At 43.0% G+C, this 19,745-nt stretch overlaps 1 protein-coding gene across 3 annotated transcripts in view; it reads right to left on the reverse strand.

Annotated features, from left to right (window-relative positions):
- Nucleotides 1-19,745, reverse strand: part of LOC127516027 (Fc receptor-like protein 5) — a 64,905-nt gene that overhangs the window by 26,603 nt on the left and 18,557 nt on the right. The window contains exon 9 of one of the 3 annotated variants that reach the window (XM_051900288.1): nt 9,735-11,079. The exons of the other annotated variants lie outside the window; for them this stretch is intronic. Coding sequence (XP_051756248.1) covers nt 11,054-11,079 — 26 coding nt within the window. The 3' untranslated portion in view covers nt 9,735-11,053. Of the gene's footprint in view, nt 1-9,734; nt 11,080-19,745 lie in introns of those variants that run through there. 3 annotated transcript variants of the gene reach the window in all.

Below are 19,745 nucleotides of genomic sequence, written 5' to 3' on the forward strand. Positions count from 1 at the left end.
TACTTACAGAGTAGACAGGGCAAAGGCAGAGGCATAAACAGTAACAGGCAATGGTCGAGGCAGGCGGCAGACAAACAGAATCAGGGTACAGGCAAGGATCAGGGCAGGCAGCAAACAATCACAGTCCAGGAAACAGGCAAAGATCAGGGTAGGCAGCAAAGGGTCGCAGGGAATAAACAGTCCAATCGGTAACAGGTAAACAGTCCACAGAAAAACGCTCAGAAATGATCACCACGGCAAATCAAGACTTCGCGATGTGTGTGTGTGTGTGAGTGTGTCTTATATAGTGTGAGTGTGATGCGGTGCAGGTGTGTGTGCAATCAGTCCCAGGAGTGAGGGCCCATGGGAAACGTAGTCCGAATGAGAACTGATCAGTATTCCGGTGATGGCTCCCTCCGGTGGTCCGGAGGAAGGGCCGAAGGAGCCATATTCGTGACAGAGCCCCCCCCCCTGTGAGCGGCTCCAGACGCGAGAAAGCGGACGCCGGGGTCTACCACGTGGTCGAGGGGCCGGTCTCTCCGGGTGCGTCCGATGAAATTCCTCTGTGAGTGAGGGGTCCAGGATATCATCCGCATTGACCCAGGATCGCTCCTCCGGGCCGTACCCCTCCCAGTCGACTAAGTATTGTAGTCTCCTACCCCAGCGCCTGGAATCGAGCAGCTCTCGTACTTAATAGGCTTCCTCGCCTTCAACAAGGGTGGGGGGGAGCGGACCTCGGCTCCCTCTGGCTCCCCTCTCGGACCCCCGGAGGGTTAACAGCGAAACATGAAAAGTGGGAGAGACACGGTAATTAGCAGGCAAGTCTAAACGAAATGATACTGGGGTGATTTGTTTGATAATTTGAAAGGGCCCTACAAACCTGGGACTGAGTTTTCTGCATGGAAGTCTTAGCCGGAGGTCTCTGGTGGACAGCCAAACCCATTGTCCCACGGCGTACTGGGGATTGGGACGTCGGTGACGATTGGCCTGCATCTCCTGCCTTCTTACACACGTTGTAGGTGATGGTGAGCTTGGTCCCAGGTTTCTTTGCTTCTTTGCATCCATTCAGTAACAGACGGTAGATTGGATGGTTCCCCAGACCAAGGAAATAATGGAGGTTGGAAGCCCAAGATGCATTGAAAGGGCGTGACACCAGTGGCAGGTTTCTGTAGGGAGTTTTGGGCGTACTCCGCCCAGAGCAGATAACGGCTCCAGTCAGTCTGGTTGCGCTGGCAGTAGGTGCGTAAAAATCGTGTTAATTCTTGGTTCATGCGCTCTGTTTGGCCATTGGATTCTGGATGGTACCCTGAAGTGAGGCTGACGTTGATATTGAGATTCTTGGAGGATGACCAGACTCGAGATGTGAACTGTGGGCCCCTGTCTGATACAATGTCCTCGGGTAGTCCATAGAAACGGAACACATAATTGCATAGAAGCTCAGCTGTTTCGAATGCTGTGGGTAGCTTGGCCAGTGGTATGAGTCTGCATGCTTTTGAGAAACGGTCGATGACTGTGAGTATGGTGGTGTGGCCCTGGGATTCTGGGAGATCCGTGACAAAATCAATGGCTATGTGAGACCAGGGACGTTGAGGAATGGGTAATGGTTGTAACAGTCCAGCTGGCGCTTGGTGTGAAGCCTTGGTGGTTTGACAGGGTGAACAGTTAGTGATGAAGCGGGTAGTGTCGGATAACATGGAGTCCCACCAGAACTGATTTTGTAGCAGATGGAGAGTGGCTGTAACACCCGGATGACCAGAGCTTGGGAAGTCGTGCACGTGATGAAGTAGTCTGTCCCGAAGCTGTGCTGGGACGTAGGTGCGGTCCGGCGGGCATGTTGGAGGAGGAGCGGTCTGTTCGTTGGCATGTGTGATCTCTGTGATAATGTCCCATTGAACTGGAGCCAGCAGTAAACTGTCAGGGATTATGTTCTCTGCGATTTCTGTCCGTTCCACCTCCTCATGCTGCCATGACAGCGCGTCTGCCTTGGTGTTCTTAGAGCCTGGTCTATAAGTTACAGAGAACTGGAAGCGTGTGAAGAACAAGGCCCATCTAGCTTGCCGTGGATTTAGACGCTTGGCGGAACGCAGGTATTCCAGGTTATGGTCTGTGAGAATGGTGAACGGATGTTTTGCTCCCTCCAGCCAGTGACGCCACTCCTCCAGTGCTGCCTTCATAGCCAGTAATTCCCGATTGCCCACATCGTAATTACGTTCAACCTCCGACATTTTCCTGGAATAAAAAGCACACGGGTACATCTTCTCTGGGTTACCTTGGCGCTGAGAAAGGACGGCCCCTATACCCGTGCTGGAGGCGTCCACTTCTACAATGAAGGGAAGTTCAGGGTCTGGGATGGGTGCTGACGTGAAACGCTCCTTTAGCTCCTGGAAAGCCTGTATTGCCTCAGAGGACCAGATGAGACGTGAGGACTGCCGCTTGGTCATGGACGTTAACGGGGCTGCAACGCCGCTGAAGTTCCGTATGAATCGCCTGTAGAAGTTGGCAAACCCCAGGAACCGTTGTAACTCCTTCAGTGTGCGAGGTTGTGGCCAATCCTGTACCGCCCTCACCTTACTGTCATCCATGGCCACGCCCTCACGGCTGATAATGTAACCCAGAAAGGTTGTGGAGGTTTGGTGAAATTCGCATTTCTCTGCTTTTGCATAAAGTTTGTGTTGTATCAGTCTTTGGAGTACCGCCCGTACGTGCTGAACATGTTCCTTGAGAGAGTTGGAGTAGATGAGGATGTCATCTATGTAGACTATGACCCAGCGATTAAGCATGTCACGGAAGACGTCGTTAATAAAGGACTGGAAGACAGAGGGACTGTTGGCTAGCCCGAACGGCATGACGAGGGTCTCGTAGTGACCAGTGGTGGTGGAAAAAGCTGTCTTCCATTCGTCCCCTTCTCTGATGCGGATCAGGTTGTACGCACAGCGAAGGTCCAACTTGGTAAAGTATATGGCCTGCCTGAGTTGTTCGAGGGCTGGAGGAACTAGAGGTAAGGGGTACCGGAACTTGATGGTGAGGTCATTGAGTCCACGGTAGTCGATACAAGGTCTTAATCCGCTGTCCTTTTTCTTGACGAAGAAGAATCCGGAGGCTGCCGGTGATGTGGACGGGCGGATAAATCCTTTGGCTAGTTCCTCCTCGATGTAGGCTTTCATGGCTGCTGACTCGGGTTGTGACAGGGGAAAGATCCTGCCCTTGGGAGGTGTGGTTCCAGGCAACAGGTCGATGGCACAGTCCCCGGAGCGATGAGGAGGAAGTTCGGTGGACTTGTTCTTACTGAAGGCCACAGCCAGATCGGAGTACTCTTCGGGTATGTTTAATTTCTTGGTGTCAGAATCGTGGAGTGCAGCAGCTTGAACTGGCAGGGGAGTGATTTGTTTCAAGCAGTTTGCATGGCAGTTAGCGTCCCATTGTACAATCTGGCCCTCCTTCCAGGAAATGTGTGGGTTATGGGTTCTGAGCCACGGCAGACCAAGGATCACGGGGTTGTTGGGTGAGTGGATAACGTAGAAGCGAATGAGCTCATGGTGAAGGGCCCCTACTTGCAAAGCGAGTTCGTCTGTGATATGGATCACTTTGCCTCCGCCGATGGGCTTCCCATCTAGCGCCTCCACTGTCAATAGGGAATTACAGTCTGTTAGTGAGATGTTATGATCTTTGATGAAAGCATCAGACATGAAATTCCCAGCGGCTCCAGAATCCAGCAAGGCATGAGTGGATAGACGTTGGCCATTTATGGTAATCTGAATGGGAATTTTAAAGCAGTTGGAGTGTTGTGCAGAACTCACCGCTTTGGGATTGGAAGACTGAGGTCGTACGGGGCAGTTAATCTTGATATGGCCAGCCTGGCCGCAGTAGAGACACAGATGTAGTTGTCGTCTCCTTTCTCTCTCTTCGGGAAGTAGCGGAGTGTAGCCGAGTTGCATGGGTTCCAAAGCGGGTCCGGCTGAGGCGGATAGCCGAACGGGTCGTCGGGTGCGTAGCAGATTATCAATGTGAATGGCCAGTTCGATGAAAGCGTTGAGCGAGCTTCCCTCATCCCGGCACGCGAGTTCAGCTTGTAATTCCAGTGATAGACCCCTTCGGAAAAGCAGTTTTAATGTGTCCTCAACCCAGTTCGTCTGAGCGGCGAGAGTGCGAAAGTTGAGCGCGTACTCAGCTGCTGTTTGTTTACCTTGGCTGAGAGATAGTAGCTGATCGCCGACGCTCTTGCCTCCTTCGGGATGTTCGAAGACCTCTTTAAAGCTTCGCAAGAAGTCCTGGAAAGTGGGGAACGCAGGGCTGTCATCTCTCCACACCGCGGTGGCCCAATCCAGTGCTTTGCCAGTGAGCAGGGAACACACAAACGATATCCGACTGGATTCGGTGTGATACAGAGACGGTTGTTGGTTGATGAACAGGGAGCATTGGAGAAGGAACCCCTTACATCTGGCGGGACTGCCGTCGAACTTTTCTGGGAGCGCTAGGCGAGGGTTGACTGCAGGGGAGGCCACGAAGCCTGGATTGGCGGGAACAACGGGCGGCGGCGTGGCGATTTCAGCAGGGCTAAATCGGAGGCCTTGGAGCGTTTTCACCAGCTCTTCGGTAAGAGAAGTTAAGCGGTTAAGCTGATGTTGATGCACCGCTAGCTGGTTGGCCTGGGCAGTTAGTTCTGACGAAATCTGCATGAGGGCTGCTGGATCGCTGTTTGGCGAAGTCTTCTGTAATGATGGGTCGACAGAATGTGGATCCATTTGCAGCTAGTTTATTAAAAGTACTTACAGAGTAGACAGGGCAAAGGCAGAGGCATAAACAGTAACAGGCAATGGTCGAGGCAGGTGGCAGACAAACAGAATCAGGGTACAGGCAAGGATCAGGGCAGGCAGCAAACAATCACAGTCCAGGAAACAGGCAAAGATCAGGGTAGGCAGCAAAGGGTCGCAGGGAATAAACAGTCCACAGAAAAACGCCCAGAAATGATCACCACGGCAAATCAAGACTTCGCAATGTGTGTGTGTGTGAGTGTGTCTTATATAGTGTGAGTGTGATGCGGTGCAGGTGTGTGTGCAATCAGTCCCAGGAGTGAGGGCCCATGGGAAACGTAGTCCGAATGAGAATTGATCAGTATTCCGGTGATGGCTCCCTCCGGTGGTCCGGAGGAAGGGCCGAAGGAGCCATATTCGTGACAACATATTTCTTAATATTAACCCTAAAATGTGTTTAATATCAATATTAGTAAGGATAATATGATCACTGTATAATTTGAATGCAAGATATATAAAGTGTACCTAAAGTATACTTGCATTTCAGTATAGATCTATACTTCAGTATAGATCCATTTTAGCACAATCAAATATACTTAAGTATATCTTTAGTTGGACCTCAACACAAAAATACTTGTTCCAGTTTAGCAGACTTATACTAATTTAGTATACTAAAAGTACAATTGCAGGGTATTTATATTAAGTACATAAATATGTAAATGCAATTGTAGTATACTTAGCATTAAATAAATGTATACATTTTAGTATATTTATTTTTCACTAGGGTAGCCTATATATTATACAGTGTTATGCAAAAGTTTGGGAACCCCTTGCAGAATCTGTGAAAATGTGAAAAATGTGAAAAATCCAAAATGCATGATATTATTTATTTAGTACTGTCCTGAGTAAGATATTTTACATAAAATATGTTTACATTTAGTCCACAAGACAAAAAAAAAAAAAAAAATAGCTGAATTTATTAAAATGGCCCTGTTCAAAAGTGATTGATTTTTAATACTGTGTGTGGTTAGCTGGATGATCTACGATCTAGCAGTTAAATTGCCCAGCGTTCTTCAGAAAAATCCTCCAGGTCCTGCAGATTATTCAGTTTTCAAGGATTTTTTGCATATTTGAACCCTTTACAGCAGTGACTGAATGATTTTGAGATCCATCTTTTCACACTGAGGACAACTGAGGGACTCAAACATTCACTGATGCTCCAGAAGGAAACGCAGTGCATTAAGAGCCGGGGGGTGAAAACTTTTGAACAGGATGCAGATGTCTAAATTTTTCTTTTTTTGTTGAAATATAATTTTTTTTCATTGAGTACTGCCCTTCAAAAGCAACAGAAGATACTTGCATGTTTCCCGGAAGAAAAATTAAGTACAATATACCTTGATCTTCAAATTCAAAAAGTTTTTACCCTTTTGTTTCCTTCTGGAGCATCAGTGAATGTTTGAACCTTTTTTATTAGTTGTGTTTGAGTCCCTCAGTTTGAGTCCCTCAGTGTGAAAAGATGGATCTCAAAATCATTCAGTCACTGCTGGAAAGGGTTCAAATATGCAAAAAATGCTGGAAAACTGAATAATCTGAAGGACCTGGAGGATTTTTCTGAAGAACAGAGCTCAGTTTAACTGCTCAGGACAAACAAGGGACTCATGAACAACCATCACAAAACAAAAAAACAGTCGTAGATCATCCAGGTAACCACACACAGTATTAAGAATCAAGGGTTCCCAAACTTTTGAACAGGGTTCTTTTCATAAATTCAGCTATTTTTTTTTTGTCTTGTGGACTATATGTAAATATCTTTTATGTAAAATATCTTACTCAGGACAGTACTAAATAAAAAATAACATGCATTTTGTATGATTCTCTTATTTTGTTAAAATTATTCACATTTTCACAGATTCTGCAAGGGGTTCCCAAACTTTTGCATAACACTGTATATAAAATTCAACCCGCCAAAGTGGCTAGTAGGACTGACTGCATTACATACCACTGCTGAAATCCACCCGCATTTGGCGGGTTGGCGGGTGTTAAGGTCAAGCCCTGATTATTGCCATTTCTTCTTTTCCGTCTTCCGCCATGTTTGTTTAATCTAAAGTCACGTTTGACCATGAGAGATTTTGCGAGATTTTACTGTGTTCACAGTCAGGAATCTGGTTGTTTGTGAATGGAATCTGATAGTGTGTGGTGTGCTGTCTTGGTCACATCGAGGCACTCCAGGAATACCTTCATGTTTGGGGTCTCTCGCATTTTGAAAATCTGATAAGATTTTAAAAATCTTTTAGTGTAGGCCAGCCTTGAGCCTGATGACCTATAACACAAGAGTGTGCTCCACCTGTACGGTGGCTTGAACATGTGCCTTTTCCTCTCAGCTCTCCAACTGCAAGATTAAAAACCACCATGCTCTATTTCTGATGTAAAAAAAAAAAAACGTGTGAAAACCACAAGTGAGTCATAAGCTGTTTTAATAGACATGTGAGCGGATGTACAACTGAGACTGAGCACTGAGACACTCTTCACTTTTGTAGAACTTACATACACCAAACTTTACAGTGTTATTCTTATTCTAAAGTTTTGTTTCCCTTTATCTGATTTTATACATTTTATTCTTAAAAAGTTTTTTTTTTTTTTCCCTGGCTGTTGACTATTTTCTGGTTTATGGGGCGATAAAGAAAAAAATCTGTAGTGTAAAAACCTTTGTTTTATTTTTATTACAAAGCCCATCAACTCTGCACCACTGAGTCCTTGCCTAATCCCTCAACCCCAACCCTGAAAGACTAAAGGCGTAAAGAAAAAATCCTTAGTGTAAAAACCTTTGATTCTAATACGTCAACAAAATAAATCACAAATTTTGAACCTGTCTTTATCCAATGTTTAGATTTCTGTTCTGGTAATGTATGCAAATGAGTGCATATAATATAATGCCTCATTTGCATATTTAAACATACATAACATTTCATAAAAATTGTATTACACAAAAAAATTTAATTAATGTAATCAATTACCCTATTCCCCTGGGGTGTCTTGCTTTAATTAAGAGAGGTACACAATTAAGATGTGCATGAAATAGAAGGTGAAACTGTTTAATAGACTATATTAATATGTGTATAAAAATGCTATTACCTACACTGAACAGAAAGACAATCACTATCATGGATGTAGTCCATGACCTAAAATGACAGCACACGTATGAAACTCAATGGCTCTTTTGAGATCCCAACTTTGGGTAACAGGAAATGACTGTTTTACACTGTGAACTCCTCGTAGAGATTTATCATATTTGATCTGTCTAATCTTAAGGCCTTAGCGATGTTAACTTGTGAAAATCTTGAGTTTTCGCTGAAGGGCATGTTCGTGGCAGCCTGACAAAGTCTGATGTTTCACCATGAAAGAGGAAGCTATTGTAACTCGTAAGGCATACAGTGTCCGATCGGTCCCAAACTTCACATGTGTGATAATAGTCCTGGCCTAAAGACATCTACATGCCTATATTCAGTTAGTCAAAGCGAAACAGGAAATGGCATGCTTTGCACTGTAATTTACTCCCAGAAACAGATTTGTATATGCCATGAAGTACCAAACATGCTAGAAACACGTTAAATCATGCAACACTTGGCTAAGTGCTAAAGTATGCGATTAACCCCACGAAAAAGGAAGTTGCTGTAACTCAGGCATACAATGTCTGATCTGCTCAAAACTTCACGTTTGATAAGAGTCCTGGCCTGAAGACATCTACATGGCAATATTCAGTTATTGTCAAAGCGCCACCTGCTGGCAGCAGGAAGTGAGGTGCATCAAAATGACTTTGCCCTATTTCTCCTCTATTTATCCGCTTAAATATTATTTATGTGTCCTTTTAAACTTTAATCAAAATAACTTACCCTCCCTCTTACACTTCTTCCGGGACAGCCTGTCACTCCAATGTAATCGACCAATGGCAAACCTCAACCACCCAATCATTTCCCCATGGACAAAATCAAGTCCCGCACTACATTTTTTTTCTTGATCCAGAAGCGTTTCACTCTGATATATGTCACAATAGGGAAGAGAAGACTATTGCAACTTCAGTTTCATGCCAACTTTTTGTTCCTCAAAACTAGTGCTCTTAGGTAGGTAAATCCATATTGCTCTATTCTCAAACATAAAATTTTAGATCTCATGTCTATTAAAAAGACACCCCATCCCACTCAAAAATAAAAATTGAAACAAAAATGAAGATTTTTAGAAAAATAATCTATCTGTGAATCCATATAGTGCAAGTGTGTCAGTAACACAAAAGATTATTCAAAAACCATGCAAAATAATGAACACGATGGTAACCGATACGACCACAATTGATGAATCTATAGCCTTGACGTAAACGTTAGCAGGTGTAGCAATTCTGCATGTAGAACAGTGTGTTGTCAGTATTTTAGTACTCTGAATGACATGCACTGCCGTATAGAGCAGTGTTTATATGTTTATAGAGAGATGAAGCTACATCTGTTGTACGTGTCATACATAGTCATACATACATAGCCAGTAGTGCTAGGTAGATTACTTACAAATTGTAGTCTGTTACTTATTCCAAATTACTTGACATAAATTGTAGATAGTAACACAATCCATTACATTACACATTTTAAGTAATATAATCAGACTATTTTTTGATTACTTTTAGATTACTTTTGACCTAACTCGTTCATCACATTCAATTGAATAGGATAATATTGTGCCATGTTGATATAAAAATACAAAGAGTAATTGTAAGGGTGGACCTACTACAGGGGTTCAGGCTGTAGGGTTGCCGAGCGACTAAAGAAACGTTATCAGCAAGATGGCAGAAAACTGTACATTTCTTGTCTATAACCACCCACTGCAACTTATACCAATGACAGAAATAAGCACAGTTATAATAGCAAAATATGTGGGAGAGCGTTGCTACAGTGTGACAATATTGTATTGCAATAGGGAGCACATTAATGTTAATACTAAATGAAAAAACTAGTTAGCACATCATTTGTAATACAAAGGGTTTAATGACAATATCTGATTATGGTTACACTTAAAATAATTACAAAATAGATGTATGAGATGATAAAATCATATACCATTAATCGTACCCAGCATGTATGTCAAAAGTTACCTGAGAGATAGAGAGAGAGAGTGAAAGCGAAAGAGAGAGAGAGAGAGAGAGAGAGAGAGAGAGAGAGAGAGAGAGAGAGAGGACCAGAGAGAATGCCCAAGAAAAGCCAAGAATCAAAGAGCCAGAGCAACAGTTACAATCTTCTTTTATCCCTTCCTTGACCATGTGACTGAAACCCAAATGTGAGACATTCAAACTGACCAATCAGAAGATTAAAACTTCCTCCACTGTACTAAAGGTGTGACAATTTGTAGACCCCCGATGTATATACATTTTGGCCTACAGGCCTTGATCACCTTCAACACCTTTGTGCCTTCCAAATGGCCCTTGTAGCAAAAGAGAGGGGGTTGAAACAGTAAAGCAAATGTCTTTGTTCATTTTAAAATATCTTTAGATATTTTCAATCCTACATAATATATTCCGTTCTTTGTTATCAACAACATGAAGTGTAATAAATATTATATTACATCAGGTTTTCTCAATTTTCCATTTAATTATAGCCACCTGACTAGTGGCAGGTGTGTGTGTTCAATTTCACAAAACTATAAGACTTTTTGAAAGTATATAAGCTATTTAGAAGACACAATTTAAAACATGATTTACTGCCATTGTGTGAATAATATGTAATCATGTGTATTCAATAAAAAGTAACTGTAGTCTGAAATGTAACTACCCAGTACTGCAGGTCAATATATAGAAAAGTCCATGCTTCTCCGCTTTCACACATTTCTGTGATTGGTGAGCATGAGAACATGTCACTGTGGACTGTGTTGAAACTTTACCTACAACAAATCCTTCATACATTTTTGCTTAAGGCTATACAACCTGAGAACAATGGAGACTGAATTATTTCTGAATGCACTGTAAATAGTATGCATTCGTAACCAGATTTACATTTATTAATTTACAGTATGTTTGCAGATGCTTTTAGCCAAAGTGATGTGGAAGAATATGTTAATACAATGATTTTAATTATGGATATGATAACATTACAATTATGGCAAAACAAAATTTCAAAGCAGGCTAGAAGGGCAAGTAAAATAATTGCAAATACATTTATAGTTAATCAGGACATTTTACAATTTCAGTTAAATTTAATTCAAAAGCAATTTAGCTTGTTTGTCAATGTAAATTTCATCTGACATTGGATTCCTATGCCAAGCACTGTCATGCTGATGAGTCCACCAAATTAAAAGTGGTCTTCAACAGGTGTAACTGTGAAACACAAATAAAAAATAAATAATAAATAAATAAATAAAATAAAATAAAACTGTTTTCATTTTAATGATCATACAATACACTGAGCCATTGTAAAACATGAATATGTGCAGTTGTTGCAACATCAATGGTCATTAATGAAAAATATTTAAGGGATAAAGATTAAATATAAAACATTTACCCCCAGTTTCACAGAGAAGCCTAGTCCCAGACTAAAATGCATGTTTGAGCCGTTTTAACTGAAAGCAACTTGCACCGATATATCTTAAAATATGTCAGTACCTTTATTTTGTCTCAAGATTCACCAGTAATGTTTTTTTTTTTTTTTTTTCTAAGACATGTTTATAAAAGCTACTCAAATGTCCCAATTGGAATAAGGCCTAATCCTGGTTTAATCTAAACCCTGTCTGTGAAACCAGGTCATATTTTGTTGATTTTTTTATATGTACATTTTAGATTCTAATTTGTATCAGACAGGCCAGTAGACAGTAAAATAAAAGAGAGTGTCAAACACTGTCATGTTATCTTGTCCGCAAGGTCATTGTATATTCAGTGAGTGGTTTTCAGCAGGTTCAACTATAATATAGTGCCCTCCATAAGTACTGGAACAGTAAAGACAAAATTGGTCTTTTTGCTGTGGAGTCAATAAATCTGTAAATATGAGATGAATATGAGACAAAATAAAGTGTCACATTCTGTCATATGCATTGAAACAATTGGCTCACAGGTGTTTGTAATTGATCGTCCGTGTCCTGTTGCATTAATTCACACATTAAAAGCAGGGAACGTGTTGTATCAGTTAGACCAGGGATGGGCAACTGGCGGCCCACTAAATACGGCCCGTTGGACCAGCTCGGGTGATCAATTTTAAAACATTTGAAAAGTAAGTAATGGAAAGATTGCGTTCAGATTATGATGTTAATACTAAATCAAACCAGGTCACTATTTCCAGCCGATCCCCATATTAATTACAGCGTTGGATGTGCACGCTAATGTGAAAGTTTACTAAAATTAGCAAAAATAAACAAAAAATTGACAAAAATCGTGTTTTCCAGTCAAGATGGTAAACTTTTTTTTTTTTTACGAAATTCAAGGGGTCACCCTGTATGAAAATAAAATCTGTAATGGAAGATTTTAATGTAAATTGCCAATACACCACTGCACTGCTCACAAAATCTGCTTTTCCACCACTGGGCCAAGCGGTTCTAAGAATGGTAAGGAATGGTTCCAGTTGTATTTCCACTTGAGCCTTGTACAGCATGGTACGATTACAAACCGCTATCGGCCCAGAATTAGCCAACCATGCCGGACCATGGTGCTAGAATGCGAGTAGTGACGGAACAGTTCTGGAACAGAATTTTATGGACAGATGAGACAAAGATTAACCTTTATCAAAGTGATGGGAAAGCAAACGTGTGGGGGGAAAAAGAAACTGCAAATTATTCTAAACATACAATCTTATCTAGCATGGTAGAGGTAGCATCATGGCATGAGCATGCATGGCTGCCTCTGAAATAGACTCACTCATATTTATTGATGACTTAATGAATTATGGCAGCAGCAGAATGAACTCAGAAATGTACAAAACCATATTGGCTACCAGTGTTCAAGAAAATGCCACCAGACTCATTGGGAAGCGCTTCATATTGCAACAGGACAATGACCCAAAATACACTGCCAACAATACAGAGTTTATATAGGGGAAAGAAAAGTAAGGTCTTAGATTAGCCAAGTCAATCTCCAGATTTAAAATCTATTGAACATGCATTTTGCCAGACTAAAGACAGAAACTCCCCAAAACAAGGATCAGTTGAAAATGGCTACATTAAAATGATTTTGATGTCTATGGGTTGCAGATTTGCAACTAAATACTAGTTAAAAATACTAGTTAAATTGTCCCAAAACTACTGCTCACATTATAGAAGCCTGGTTTCACAGACAGGGCTTAGACTAAATTAGGTCTTAGTTCAATTAGGGCATTTAAGTAGCTTTTATAAAAGTACCCTAAAAAAAAAAAAAAATACTGGTGTGCATTTTAAATATATTAGTGCAAGTTGCTTTCAGTTAAAACGGATCAAACATACATTTTAGTCTAGCACTAGCTTAAACCTTGTATGCGAAACTAGGGGTAAAAGTGTTGTTCTTCTTAGTTGGTAAAACATTTATGTGTTGAAACAGCCAATAATAAAATCTGACATTCTGTGCCTATTCAGTCTTCAGTCATATTTACAGATTTCTATATATATATATATACACACAGTGCTGTTTGAAAGTTTGTGAACCCTCCAGACATGATCAGGTTTTGTGTTAAAAAAAAAAAAAAAATATTGAATAACCTAATCGAATGTACGTCCAAAACTCAATTTGTGAAGCAGACTTTCAAATGATGGACACAAAACAAACCAACAAAAAAAGGATATATTGTCATTATTTTTTTGAACAAAAGGTGTTAATCTCACAAAAACTGGAAATTTGACTTGTGCGGAAGTATGTGAAGCCTTTTATTTAGTAGCTTGTGGCACCTCCTTTTGCAGCCAATACTTCAACCAAACATCTTCTGTAACCACTGACCAGTCTCTCACATCTAGATTTTTGCCCACTCCTCCTTGCAGAACTCAGCCAGTTGAGAGAGGTTGGAAGGACATCTGGCATGTACTGCCCGCTTCAGGTCTAGCCACAACATTTCAATTGGATTGGATCCAGACTTTGGATCCAGACTTTGACTAGGCCAATCAAGAGTGTGAACCTTCTTTCTTTTAAGTCATTCCTTGAATGCTTAGGGTTGTTGTCTTGTTGCATCACCCATTTCAGCTCTCTGACTTGTGGTCATGTTGAATGCCTTCCATTTGTAGATGATTTGTCATACAGTGGATGGATGGAGTTGGAATCTCTTGGAGATGGTCTTATTGCCTTCCCCAGACTGATGGGCTGTCACCACTTTCTTCCTGATGTCCTCTGATATCTCCTTTCCTCTTGGCATTGTTTGACTCCTTGGCACTACAGAGGTTTGGTTGGTTTCCTCTCTCTTTTAATCAGTGTTGCCTAACCACTTTCCTAAGGATGTCTAATTTGATTGGTCTGCTGATTTGTTTAATTTGTTTAATTTAACTGATTAATTAAGCTCCCAAATGTGTCTCACCTGAATCTGTTACCCACTTTACTTTACCAATGCACTTACTTTTGCACATACAATAATTCAATCTTTCATGTATTTTTTTGGCTACTCACAAAATTCCCTCTAAACAAACATATGCAATTGATCAACATACATCTGACATTTAATTTATAAAAAGCAGGTGATGATAAAATAAAAAAAAAAATCATGGTTCACAAACTTTCAAGCAGCAATGTGTATATATATATATATATATATATATATATATATATATGCACGGATGTATCGGTCGCTGATTTTTTTCGCTGATCAATTTTTGCTCAATTTACAACCATCGGCATATCGGCTATATCAGGAAAAAGGCCAATATAACAAACCGATGGTTTATTAAGTAACTGCGTAAATGCACTGAGCTGTATAATGTCTGTTGCATAATCCTAGCGCTGCTGTCTGTGCTTTAATGCTAATCAAATAACAAAAGAAAAAAGAAAAAAAAAAACTTTCATAAGTGTTGCGTCCGTGTTCACTCCAAAAAAAAACAAAAAAAAAATCACCATAAAAGCTAAACAATACAGAGCACAAGAAGTGCACATTAAACTCTCTCCGCTGCATTATCATCAACACACAGCAAATTACACAAAACACTTATTACAACTAACAGTAAACAAATACATGCAGATCTCATGCCTTTTTCGGAGGGGCGCTTAATAAACTGACAAATTTTAAATCTGCAAATTATCTCTGAAGAACTGTGTGCTCTCCTTGTCATTACCCGTATCGCACTGCAGACTAGAAATAGAAAATAAGGCCCCGTTTACACTAGTGTGTTTTTGTTTTATAACGGTGTTTTAAAATGAAAACGATGCTTGTCTACACTGGCGTTTCCACAGCATTTCAGAAACGATCTCCGTCTACATTACACGACTGAAAACGCATGTCACATGACCGTTCATGCACACTGGGCATGCGCGTACAAGTGTAAACAGTTGCCTCTTGCGCATGTAGGTAGCTGCAGTATTAAAAAAAATTGCAGAGTTTAACTGCACAGTGGCTGCTAAAAATGAAAACAAATCCAGCAAAGATTGCAGTTCATTCTCCATGTTATTGTTTACACGGTCGTCAAGGATATGCGGAGCGAATGTGGGCAGCCACGCCATCGTTTTCAAAAGTCTCCGTTTTGGTACCTTTACACTGAAATGCAACCCCGGCGTTTTCAAACTAAAACGGGCTTTGCAGCGTTTTTAAAAAAAGTCTCAGTTTTCGAGGTTCGAAAACGCCAGCGTAGTGTAAACCACACCAAAACTTATGCGTTTTAAAATGAAAACGCACTAGTGTAAACGGGGTCTAAGAGTCCTGCCTTAGTAAAGGAGAGAGTGCAGATCTTTTAACTTACAAAAAATATTAAAATGTATACAAAAACAAATTAGAAGATTAATCATAAAAAAGTCTGTTATAATAAAGGATTCATATGTATTTAATTTATACAGTGAATAATATGCAGTGCTATTTTACATTTGTTTACTTTATTTCGGTACCTGAAAACTGTCAAACCTACCTGTTTATTTCATATGTATCTTTGTTCTGTTGTAGCCTATTATGTAGGCCTGCTGAATGTTAAATGGATCCAATCCATGTTCATTAGAAATTGTTTGATGATGCAGCAATAAAACTGCTAGTATAATTAATTAAAACATGATCAAAATATATCTATTTTGATGACACAATTTCAAATAAGAGAGGAAGTGACAAATATCGGTATCGGCCAATAATTGCTTGTTAAAATCGGTATCGGCCCTAAAAAATCGTATCAGTGCATCCCTAATAAATATATATGTGAGTAGAGTTGCCGTTACACCTCGGGTGTGCATTATTTTCTAAAAATTTAACGGCCCAGAATCAATTATTCCGCTTATACTATGGTTACCACACCTCAAGACACTGTTCCGATGTTGTATTTCAAGACATTTGTCAGGTTTTTGTCCTTAAAACACTCTTGTGTGTGGGACTAATTTCTTACGCATCTCATCCCAAGCCTCTGTTGCTAATTCCAAAACGTCATTTCAGAACTAGTAACGAAGGCTTGAGCCTTGATAGCAGAATAATACCGGTCATACAGTTGTTAATGCAGTTAGAGAAAGAGAAAGAGAGAGAGAGAGAGAGAAAATAAGCAGCATATGTGAATTAGCCTACCTGATCTGTGTGTCTTTAACGGCAGCAATGTCTCTACTAATAGCGAAACTAGTTTATCTCAAGAACTGCAGTTATTACCTCGCTGGTGAGTCATGTATCTTAAGTTGCTAAACTATTTTACTGATTAATTTGTCAGAGCAGCGCTGACCAAATGAGTGTGCGTCTGTACAATACAGTACGTGTGTACGTTTGAAAGAGAGAGAGAGAGAGAGAGAGAGCGCGAGAGAGTATGTGCTTTCAGGAGACAACAGTAACCTAGACGTTCCCATTCAGTCAGTCACGCTCGATGTTAAGTCACTACTGACGTAATGGGGTCCCAATGGAAAACGCCATAGCAACTGAACCATGTTACGAGTGCTACCACAGATGTCGTAACCTTCCTGCTTCTGAAGTAAGCCCGAGGGAGTCCTCCATACCAGAGGGATGGAGTGGACAGGGTATTACTCAGGGGATGGTCGAAGCTGTTGTTCCTTACCCCAGGGGAAGAGTGCTTTGGGACTCAATTCCCACATTTTTTCAGCCATAACCAAAACGCCAGGAAAGCGTTCTGAGTCCAAGTGGAGGGGAACGCTACGGAGACCACACCCTGCCCGAAGGGAGGTGGCGTGTGGAACACACATATGGACTGAGCCGTGGGGCAGTAACGCATATGGAAATCTCTGAGGTAGGACCTACCTAACCAGGGAAACCGTACCGTGGACGAAACACATATGGGATTACCCTCAGGGAATCACATCATATGGGCATCTAGCCCAGTACAAGGGTTGACCAGCCGGGCATGCATACGAGTCCGCCGCGTCTGACTGCCGCAGGATGCAGGAGAAACTCCACAGGGTTCACCAACTGGGGAACTGAACTGAGGAGCAGAAAAGTGCTCGTATTCCCACATCAGAGGGAAATGGCACAGCAAGCGAGAACCCGTAGCTATCTACTCTCACCCCAGGGGGCACGGCTCGCCTTGGGACTGGTATGCCAAGGTGATGGCATCCACTATCCACTGGACCAACCTCTGTTTGGAGACAGCCTTTCCCTTCTGCTGACCTCCAAAGCAGACAAAGAGCTGCTCAGAGCTTCTGAAGCTCTGCGTGCGGTCCACATAGATGCGCAAAGCGTGAACGGGACACAGCAACGCAAGGGCTGGGTCTGCCTCCTCCAGGGGCAGTGCTTGCAAGTTCACCACCTGGTCCCGGAAGGGAGTGGTGGGAATTTTGGGCACATATCCAAGTCAAGGTCTCAGGATAACTCAGGGAGGGGCTGTCATGAGGAGCATCAGCTCTGGGAACCAGCCGGCCCGAATTCTAGGGACGATTCGCTGACCGAAAATGCTTGTAGGTCCCCGACCCTCTTAATGTAAGCGAGCGCGGTCAGGAGCACTGTCTTCAATGACAAATGTTTCAGCTCGACTGACTCAAGGGGCTCGAAGGGAGCTCTCTGTAGGCCCGCCAGGGTGACAGAGAAGTCCCAAGAGGGAACAAGGCGAGGCCTAGGGGGATTTAACCTCCTGGTGACTCTCAGGAACCTGATGATCAGGTCATGCTTTCCCAGTGACCTGCCACCGACCACATCGTGATGTGCTATGACGGCGGCCACATAGACCTTCAAGGTGGAGGGGGACAGCCTCCACTCCAAGACATCTTGAAAGAAGGAAATTACAGAGCTGACCGGGCATTTTCGGGGGTCTTCCTGGCGGGAAGAACACCACTCAGCGAACAGACTCCACTTCATGGCATAAGCGTGCCGCATAGAGGGGGCTCTAGCCGAAGTGACAGTGTCAACTACCGCTGGCAGTAGGCCACTTAAGTCCTCTGTGTCCCATCCAGAGACCACACGTGGAGGTTCCAGAGGTTAGGACGTGGGTGCCATATGGCGCCCCATCCCTGAGAAAGCAGGTCCTTTCTCAGGGAAATCCGCCAGGGAGGGGTTGTCGCGAGGAGCATTAGCTCTGGGAACCAGGTCCGGTTAGGCCAGTATGGTGCAACTAGCAAGACTTGCTCCTCGTCCTCCATGACCTTGCACAGTGTATGTGCAAGAAGGCTCACTGGGGAAACGCGTATTTGCGTAAGCCCCGGGGCAACATGCCTGGACACTTGTTCTAGAGGCACTCCAGCCTGTAGAAAGGCAAGGTCTGACCACGGGCTGAACATTTGGGGATGGCTCGGTGTGATGGCCACATGGAGCGTGCCCTGGTGCCATGCCCATCTCTGGACTCGGCTGCGTAGCCAGTGCTGAAGCAGTCTCATATGCATCAATCCGAGCGGCGTGATCGTGGCTACGGATGCCATATTCCCCAGGAGCCTCTGAAATTGTTTCAGTGGAACCGCTGTCTCCCGCCTGAATGTATTCAGGCAGTTCAGCACCGACTGTGCATGCTCGTTGGCGAGACGCGCCGTCATACTGACCGAGTCCATCTCCACACTGAGAAAAGAGGTGCTCTGCGCAGAGCTTGCTCTTTTCCCAGTTGACCCAAAACCCCAGATGGCTGAGGTGTCTAAGCACCAGGTCCCTGTGTTTGCATAACTGATCTCGAGAGTGAGCCAGAATGCGTCAGTCATCAAGATAGTTCAAGATGCGAATGCCCACCTCCCTGAGCGGGGTAAGGGCAGCCTCTGCGGCCTTGGTAAGACGCGGGGAAACAGAGATAGCCTAAATGGGGAGGAGCTTGTACTGGTATGCTCGACCCTCGAAGCAGAGCGATAAACGATCTGTGTTGAGGTGAAACGAGAGTACGTGTCCTTCAGGTCAATCACTGCAAACCAATCATAGGGTGAACACATATGAGGATGCGTTCCTGCTTGAGCAACTTAAATGGAAGCTTATAAAGGGCCCGATTCAAGACATGCAGATCCAAAATTGGCCATAACCCACCGCTATCTTGGGTACGATGAAGGACGCTTGCTGTATAATCCTCCATCTCCGCTGCTGTCCTTCGCCAGCAGGAATACAATCTCCACTCACAGGACAGGGGCGTCCTTGTCTGCTATGAGGCAAACAGGACACCGCTCAACCTGGGGGACCACCTGGCGAACTGAATCGCATAGCTGAGTCTGACTGTCCGAATGGGCCAGCGGGACGGGCTGAGAAGCTTTAGCGAGGCTCCAAAGGCCCATACGAGTGGCACTAAGGGGACACAGATGTACCAGTGGGGAGAGCGAGGGCGCTTAGGCCTAACCCGGGAAGCACAGTGTCCTGAAGTAGAGGCAGTGAGTGTGGTGTACCGTGAGGGACTGGCTAGGGAGGCATGAGGAAGCAGCACATCCTCTAATGCACACTCCATGCCTGTGGCGAAAGAAGAGATCACCTTGTGAGATGAGAGTGTCAAGAAAGTGCACTTTGTTGACATCTCGCATCTCTGCAAAGT

This window comes from Ctenopharyngodon idella, chromosome 7, assembly GCF_019924925.1.
Source record: "Ctenopharyngodon idella isolate HZGC_01 chromosome 7, HZGC01, whole genome shotgun sequence".
In the NCBI taxonomy this organism is placed as follows: domain Eukaryota; kingdom Metazoa; phylum Chordata; class Actinopteri; order Cypriniformes; family Xenocyprididae; genus Ctenopharyngodon; species Ctenopharyngodon idella.